The 9,231-nt window shown below is 31.3% G+C and overlaps 1 protein-coding gene across 1 annotated transcript; it reads right to left on the bottom strand.

The window, feature by feature from the left end:
* Positions 1-6,920: 6,920 nt before the first annotated feature.
* Positions 6,921-8,962, bottom strand: LOC143550411 (auxin response factor 4-like). Its single transcript, XM_077041056.1, has 7 exons — positions 8,815-8,962; positions 8,589-8,744; positions 8,300-8,504; positions 8,060-8,207; positions 7,881-7,950; positions 7,069-7,186; positions 6,921-7,004 (listed from the first exon to the last, which is right to left on the bottom strand). The coding sequence occupies exons 2-7, from the start codon at positions 8,684-8,686 to the stop codon at positions 6,921-6,923; spliced, it is 723 nt and encodes a 240-aa protein (XP_076897171.1). The 5' UTR covers positions 8,687-8,744; positions 8,815-8,962.
* Positions 8,963-9,231: the final 269 nt, after the last annotated feature.

The following is a 9,231-nucleotide window of genomic DNA, read 5'->3' as shown; positions in this document are numbered from 1 at the left end:
ATCAATAATTAGAGACGGAAACTGCTTACATAGACGATGTCTCAGCCTCCAGAGAAGTAGAGCACCGATCATTACAAAGAGGCCGTCAAATGAGTTTACAGATGAGCATCAACAATGAACACCCCTAGCTATATATGCGAAGGGCAAGACTTAAAGATATCTGCTAAGAAAGGGTGTTTTGGCCAGGTGTCAATCATATAAGCAACAAGCCTTTAAATCATGACAGGTGCCAATCCCACAATAAATAATTCCATTCTCAATAACCATCCCTTAATTTATTTTTATTTTTGTGAAACTGGTTATTAAAATAAAAAGGGTCATAATTAAAAGTTAATTACACAACTGTAAGTTGGATTTTTTTTTCTTTACAGAAATTACGAAATAATCATTTAATTTATACCCTTAATAATAAGACTAAAACAAAAGTAAAAAAAAAATACAAATAACTTCTTCAGTGGCTTCCCTGTGCAATCTTTAGTGAATCTTTGTCAAATCGATCAAAACTAAACAAGTCGTCAATTAATTGCAACAATTTCTATAAGTGGTTGATTCTTTAAACTTATGTTTATTTGTAGCATTCTTGCACTGATAAAGTGTTCTTACTAAAATGCTACTTTAAAGTTTAAAGTCCAATAAAACTTCTTATTCTTGTGAGGTGTATAATGAAAGATACGTTTTTTGCTACTTAATTATGTAAAATTGAGTCTTTTAAGTACATAAAAGTGTTTTTCGGATGCCTCAGGTTGGTTTTAGTTATATTTAGTGTTTAATGTTTAATTTGTGGCAAATAAGTTGCAAAATTTAAGTTTTTATAAAAATTCAAATCAGGATGTCTTACTTGTTTTACTATAAATACATACTTAGTCCATTGGGTATATACATCCATGCCCCTTAACTCCACGCAGGCGTCACATCACTCACTTTACTCATTTTTACTCAATCTCTCATAAAGGAAATGGTTTAACTCCACTTAACCCCCCTCAATTTTATCGAAAAAAATCTTAAATTATTATTTGTGAGTGTATAAAAATTTAAAGCGCGTTAACATTTTTACCCAAATGTGTTTTTAACGCCCCTAAGGGAGTCTTATAACCCATTAAAGGAGTGGTTTCCCATTCATTAACCGATGTAAAATTAGCTTAAATGTTTTGTGTGTTAAGTTATACCCCAAGGCCTTAATTATTTTAGCCAAGATGCAATAATTACTAATTAATAAATAGAGTTAAATGTCTATCCAACTAACTTGATCGCCAAGATACCGCAATACACAGAATGTAACTTTAATGTGACTTATAAAGTCTTAAATACATTGTTTTATAATTTCATACCCTATCCTATCTACTAAAAACTAATATAATGGTTATTATGTGTCAAACCGATATTCTTTCCTAACCTATTTTTCCCTCCTAATGTCCTAAACTCTTCTCTCATAAATTCAAGCTATATTCATAACTATCTTTAGAGCCCTTGTAACACACAAGATTATCTAAATAACTAAGTTACAATTTAGCAATACAATGTATATAGAAAAATGTATTACATCTATACTTGTATCGTTATACATAAATTGATTTAATTTATATCATAAAATATTATTTTCTAAAAAAATGTATTACATCTATGCTCGTTACAAGTTTGAAGATAAATCTATTTACATTCTCAAATTTTTAAAAATATTTAGATTACCTCTTTTTACCCGTAACAAATTTGAGTAAAATATAGTTAATTTGTACCAAACCATCAATTTATCAACTTTTAACCAGTAACAATCAAATTCAAATTCCACAAAAAAACCTGAAGTAATCATTGATAAAAAAACCCAAAAAACTAAATATAATAAACTTTATTATATTTGAAATGAATGATATATACTACCCTTACAATTTAACATATATGTATAGTTTACTAAATTAACCGAAAAATAAATAGGCAGATTTAAATCATATGTTTATAATTTATAAATTTATATGACAATGTAAAAAAACAACAGATAAATGGATTTATTTTTAAAAAATGATCAACTTTTAAGCATATATTTATAATTTAATGATTAAAAAAATTACTCCGTAAACCGAAAAGATATTAGATTTTTTTTTTTTGTTTTTTTATTTACAATTTTCAACAATATACATAATATAATATGTTAATGATAACATTTAAAACTATATTCTCTTCAATATTTAACAAACACGGTTTGTTGTTGATTATTGGATTTCACCAAGTATGTTGTGAAATATATTCTAACAAAGTATAGTAGTATAATATTTAAATATTTATTTTTATAAAAGTGTATAGATATAATATAAATAGAGTTTAAAGAAAAGTGAATAATTTAATCATGTTATTGATATAATATAAATGAAGTGTAAAAGAAAAATGAATAATTACTGATTTATGACATATATTTGTTTTAGAAGGGAGAAATTGTAAGGATTAACCAAATACTAATACGTGACTATTATTATTTTACATTATTATAATAAGTAGATTAAGATAATATGATAAGTGGATCATAGTAAAAAATTATAAATTAAATCATTACTCAAATACACAATTAAAAAAACAAAACTTAAATTATAAGATTTTGTGTGCAATATTTTATTTAAATTTCCAATTATTGTGATTTTAAAATTTCAAATCTTTAATTTATTCTTGAAAACATAATAATCAATCTAAAAAAATTTTATTATATATATTCGGGATATTAAAAAAATAAATAAATGATAGGAATCTTGGAATACATATTAACCAAACTACCTAAATTACAAGATTAAAAAAAATTAGTCATTAAAAAAACATTTATTATATATTTCGTGACATCAACAAAATAAAACAAATTATAGGAATATTAAAAAGAGTATTATTAACCAACTCTTAAATTACAAGATTCAAAATTTTATATAACATATTTTTGAAATTTGAATTTAAATAAAAATGAAATTAGGTTTCTAAAAGTTAACTTATTACCCTATTTAATATGTAACTAATCAAAATTAATTATTAATGATTATAAAACTTTTCAATATAAGATGAACGTGAAGATTTTAGATCCTGAAATGTATTGGGTGTTACTAAACGTATCCCTCTAATTTATTTTTACTAAACGTACACCCTCGTTCAAGTTTTACAGTATTCTTTCAAGTTTTTATAGTAATACAGTTTAATCCTTTTTTTATTTCTTTGCCAATTTGTTATCTTTCAAATGATATATTTTTGTCAGCCGGGAGAAATATGATAAGATAAAAATATACAAAGAGTTTTATCATTTTTATAAATACATTATATCATTATTCTTTTATTACATTTTATAATGCATTTAATAATAAATATATTATGAGAAAGAACGATAAACACAAAAGGACAGAAAAGAAAAAATAAACTTTATAATTTTTGATTTGATATTTTAAAGAGATACTTGAAATGACAAAAAAAAATATTATAGGTTGGTAATATGTGAAATAATATTTTGGAAGTAATTAAAAAGTTTAGGGAGGTGGTATGATAAGTACAAGAGGGAGGTACGTTATGCCTAACCCAATGTATTACATGAATTTACCCGAAAGTATATTTATGATGGTATTATAAAATTAGTTGATTGAATGTGAAGATAATGATTTTTAGTGATAAAGATGATGATGTTAATGTTTAACATTGAAATCATATAGTTAAAGGTGTTGATTTTCATGGTATACACAAAGTTAAGTTAAAGATTGTAGGTTCTTAGAACGGATCAAACAACTAGTTCTTGAATCAATCTCTAACTACAAGTTAGCATAAATCACTTGTAGCCAACAGAGATATCAGATCTTGTGTAAGGCATCGTTCCCGGTGCCCTACATTGGCGTTGGATTTACTCATAAACACAGTACCGAATATCAAAGTTAAATTAAAACTTTCGCAGAATAATAACAAAACTTCAATCATTCGTTACAAACATTCAACTTGTCTTTTAAAACATAACATGAAATAGTTTATTGAAAGATCATGACAAATATTCACTCGTCAGTCCCTTTAGATCCTGCCATGTACCTCCCTACTGCTTCAATCTATTTACCTGTGTGCATACTAAAAGTCAGTTACGCTGAGTGAGTTCTAGTTAAAAAGGTAATATACAATACATTCACATACTTACTTATACGTATCCGGAGATACAGATTACTTACTTAACCTGTCCATTCTTTCTTTCACACTTACATTCTTATATATTTTTAAGAGCGTTTCCCTATAACATTCACAGATATTATTAGGGTATGTTCCCTACATTCGCGGATATTATGAGGGTTTGTTCCCTACATTCGCAGATATTATCATGGTCCGCTCCAGACGTTCACATATATTATTAGGGTTGGTTCCCTACATTCGCACAACCATACCTTCATACTATCATTCATACGATTTCATACATACCCTGCTTTATCATTCATGCATACTTTATACACAATTACATATTCTAACCATTACTTTCCTTGGCGATACGTGCAATATATGAAGATCGTTCATGTACCGACAAGCGTTCATTCATAACCTCGATAACTTTCACATAAATCATATATGGCATACACACTTACCACTTAACGTAAGTGTATTAAGTATTCACATCAAGTATGCACACAGCCTTGAAAACATAACAACGAAATAGGGCTAGAAACTCACATGTAAATGGTTCCTCTCTGAATTTATTGTTATGCCCTTCTTGAGCTATGCACGGCTAACTGTGTATTAATCATAGTATCAATTAACTACTTCTAGCTACACCATACTTCTAAGTTATTGTAACCCTTAGCTACGGGTCCGGGAGCAGCGCCCTGGCAGTGGGGTTCTAGGGGCGCTAGCGGGGTCCAAGGGGTAGAGCCCCTGGCTGGGGTTAAGCTGCGAGGTCGGAAAAATTTTATTTTCATTAATAAGTCTTTACTAAAAACCGCATTAAGTTCAATTATTTAATCAAGGCTTATGTATCTTATAAGTCCATATCGAAGATTATGTATCGTATAAGTCCATATCTATCATTTCGAAGCTTGGAAAATTTTATTTTCATTTATTTTCATATTCGAAGCTTATGTATCATATAAGTCCATATCTATCGTTTACGTACGTATACACTGTTTATCTTTCGATTATTTGGAAAATCATCTTTAGGTCCATATAAACTAGGCGTATAAGTTAGCTATAAGCTGTTCCAGCGCATAAGTTCGTCCGGCGTATAAGACTTTCTGGCGAATAAGTTATACATATACATTCTACACACATACACGGCATATACATATACATATACGTTGCATGTATATACAGTGCCTACTTATACGTTACATACTTACACGTTACATATACATATGCGATGCACATACATACACGCTACATATACTTACACGCTACGTGTACATATACGCTGCCTATACTTACACGTTAAATATACACATGCGTTGCACATACTTATACGTTCTATCCCTACATATACGGTCCATACTTATACGACGCATAAACTTATACGCCTTCTGTTCAGTTATTTACCCGAAGTAGAAAGAAGAGAGAGAGTAGGGAGAGAGTTGGTAGATGGATAAGATAGAGAAATAGCAAAAGGTTGGTGCTATCATGTACATGCTTCACCTTTTATGTGAAGTCATGCCATGCTAGATTTTGTATTATAATTAGCCCAACGGGTTTTCCTTACGGGCATCGGGCCTACAAAGATGTTGATTTTCATGCTATACACAAAGTTACTTTGACTTGTCTTCTAAAAAATTTCAATTCAAACTCCAAAGAAGGCAAGTTATGTTTTCTGTAAGCTTTGCTATGACGATTAACAAGTGCAAGAACAATCTCTTTATAGGGTTTGTTTGTACCTTTGATACGAGTCACTAACCTAATTGTATCGACTATCGATATAACAAAAACTGATAATGAAAACGATTTTATTATAAACTGAACAAGATTTCAATGAATTTACAAATTACTCGTGAGCTGTATTTATACTCTCAGGCGACGGTTATCCGACAAGAGACACAACGGTTCAATATACATCGCTTCGGTTCTACTATACTAATTTACATTCTCTACACAAACTAACAACTAATTACAATTATGGCACTATACTATAATAAAGATATATAATTATAGCATACTTAACTAAACCCTTATAAACTTAACGGGATTAATGATTAACTAATAATCAACCAGCCATCTTCAAACACACCCGTTTATTTCACTGCCTCTCGCATGTAAACTCAGCGATTAATTCGAACAATCTTGACTCAATGCTAACCCGCCTAACACACAAGGTTGCCAAATAAATGGGTCAGATAATAGGTTCATACGAGTTCAATTACAAGATCTGTCAATGATATTAATAATTACCGTAACAATACCTATATATATCGACATCCATATTTGCCTCATGTTTGCGCGAGAAACTGCCAACCTCGAAAACAGAAGACGAAAGGTAGAGGTCGGATTTCCCATGGGGAAACCCTTGGAAGAAGCACTTACTGAATGCTGAGGCATCCCATTTAACCTGCATCATTTTAAAAAATAAAACTACTAAACCACTTATCATCTTTTATATTTATATAGTTGATGAAACATATTTGATTAATACTCAAATCAGGTTAGAACAATGTATTACCTGGAAGGCATCACCATTCTGAGCCTCGCCACTTAGCACGACACTATCTTCTCTTGCAATTATCATCGCTGAAAATCTTGTAAAGACATTGTTTTTACTTTGTAGAACAGTTGAGATTCAGAAAAAGTTTTATTCTAAATGGGTCTATTTGGATTGTCTTAATGAAAGTAAGGAAATGTGAAATACCTTAAGTGGAAATGCTTTTGGAACATCAGCTTTGAATAAGCCGCATTCCCCCAAGTTCGCTTGCGTCTGAAACAGTAACAATCAATCAATCATCCCGAAATAATTTGATGAATTTTTACAGGAACACTTCTAACGCATCCTGATCCCCCATCACCATCTTCCTAAACTTAGCAAACACCTTATCAGTATCAGGGTTTGCCTGCAATAAAAAACGCAACTGAAAATAAGATTAAAACAGCTAAAGCTAGACAATAGTCAAATACCATGTATTGGTCAAAGTCAAAACACAAAGCATTTAAAAAACGCATCCCAGGCACATAATTCATTTCAAGTGCTTCTGTGACGGTATTGTAAGGAACCATAAAAGGAGAAGTGCACATTCTGCAGGCAGTAAATCCATTATCGATATTCAAATTAAATAATAATATTCACATTCACTAAAAAAAGCAAAGAAGGTAATTAATTATGAGAAATTAGATCCTGTCCGTCTTGGCCACAGAGACGTCAAGTAGAACGCCACGTCGTATATTTAATCCAAATAAATCTATACACTTTTTGTGTATACTAACCATTCGTTTAATGCCAATGTAAAATTCATCTGGGCGTCTGTCACAAAAAAAGTAACATTTTGTAAAAACAAAAAATACTTTATTTTATAAACAACACAAGCAAATAAAAGAAAGAATATATACTTACAGTCTTTTCGTGAAGATGCAAGTGTCACCCGTCACTAACAAATGCCTCTTTGGTTCTACAAAAGACGCCTTCTACTTATTCGACATGTGATAATACTTCCTCCATAATAGATTCTTGACACCACCATCCGCCACCGCAGTCTTCTCTTCCTCTTACCACCATGGTTCGAATCACAAACTCATCTCGGCTCCAATGCTCACCCGTCGAATCACAAACTCATCTCGGCTCCAATGCTCACCCGCCTAACACATAAATGGTTGCCAAATGGACGGGTCTGATAATGGGTTCAGGTACTCTTTAGAAACGAGAAAAAAAAAAACAGGCTAGGTTGATGGATTATATAGAATAAATAGAGTAGAAATACCTTAATCAGTAGTGCGAGGAACAACCAATGTCGAAGACAGAGTGAGTCAACCCTTTACTTTGCAAGCCAGCCGATTGATTATTGCCTGTCACAACTTTCTATTATCAGAGTATTGTATAGAACAGAAAATGAAGTTGGTTTTATAATAAAGAACTATTTTAATCTTTATGACAAACCAAAACAGAAATGCTAACCGTTGGTTCTTGAAAACGGAATGTTGCAAATGACAGGCTCAAACGGCATTGATCGCCTTTGGTCAGCATTACAACCGAGAGGTCGGATCTCCCATGGGGAAACCCTGGAAGGAAGCACATCACTGGATGGTGAGGCATCCCATTTAACCTGCAAGATTGTGAAAATTACAATTACATATAGCATTTATCATGTTCTATCACAAAGATAATTTTTTAAGAACTCTTAGAAAAAACATATACCTCAAGGCATCTCCATTCAGTTTTTGGCCACCTGACAGGATCACTATCACCCCTTGCAGTTATGGTCCCCGAAAATCTGATTATGTGTTCAGGGTCTAAGTCTTTTCCATTACAAGGCATTTCAAAACGCATCCCGGGCACATAATTCATTTCAAGTGCTTCCATGACGATATTGTAAGGAACTATATAAGGAGAAGTACACATCCTGCAACCAGTAAATCCATATATAGATTTAATAATAATAATATTTGCATTTCACTAAAAAGCAAAGAAGGTGATTAATAATTACCTAGGATGGTAAAGTACACTGAAGTTGCATCCTGTCGTACTGGCCACAAAAGCTTCGGATAGAATGCCAAGTCGCATGCTTAATCCGGATAAATCCATGCATTCTCTGTGTATCCTAACCGCTCATTTAACGCCGATGTAAAACTCACTTCGGTGCCTGTCACAAGAAAATAAACATTTTGTAAAAAGAGAAAAAAACACAAGGAGAGGAAAGGAAATATACTTACAGTCCTCTGATGAAGATGCAAGTGTCATCAGCTTTAAGCTTTTTTCCCTTCACAAACTCTTTCCAACCTGTCACTAGTGAATGCCTCTTTGGATTGCCTGTACTTGCAAACAGAAATCAATTAATTCTTGTGTCATAAACTCACAAAAACTCTATTGATTTCAAAAGTCCCTAACAATCTTTCACTAAAAAAACTAAAAAAGGTACTCGATATTCTAGAACATTAATTATAGTTAAAAACCACAAAATTTAGCAGCATTACACAAAAAACGCTTTTCATTCCAATGAACTTTATATATCGAAAGGGCAAGATTTTAAGAATTACGATCGCATATAGCGTATAAAACAAAATACGGAATCTTGAGTTTACCTTATAGATACGATATTCTTCTGCTATGAACAATCAACATGTTATGAT

The sequence above is a fragment of the Bidens hawaiensis genome, unplaced genomic scaffold, assembly GCF_021521415.1.
Source record: "Bidens hawaiensis isolate Kalapana, Puna unplaced genomic scaffold, B.hawaiensis_p1.1 tig00016040_1, whole genome shotgun sequence".
In the NCBI taxonomy this organism is placed as follows: domain Eukaryota; kingdom Viridiplantae; phylum Streptophyta; class Magnoliopsida; order Asterales; family Asteraceae; genus Bidens; species Bidens hawaiensis.
Note: the sequence above shows the minus strand (reverse complement) of the source record. Positions and strands in the feature narration are given on the sequence as shown.

What these genes read in the sequence shown, in the direction of transcription:
- LOC143550411 (XM_077041056.1), bottom strand. Translation starts at nt 8,686, where the DNA reads ATGGATTTATCCGGATTAAGCATGCGACTTGGCATTCTATCCGAAGCT. An exon ending in CTGAATGGAGATGCCTTGAG is followed by an intron (nt 8,208 to 8,299) that starts GTATATGTTTTT and finishes ACAATCTTGCAG; the next exon opens with GTTAAATGGGATGCCTCACC. An exon ending in TCCGTTTTCAAGAACCAACG is followed by an intron (nt 7,951 to 8,059) that starts GTTAGCATTTCT and finishes AAGTTGTGACAG; the next exon opens with GCAATAATCAATCGGCTGGC.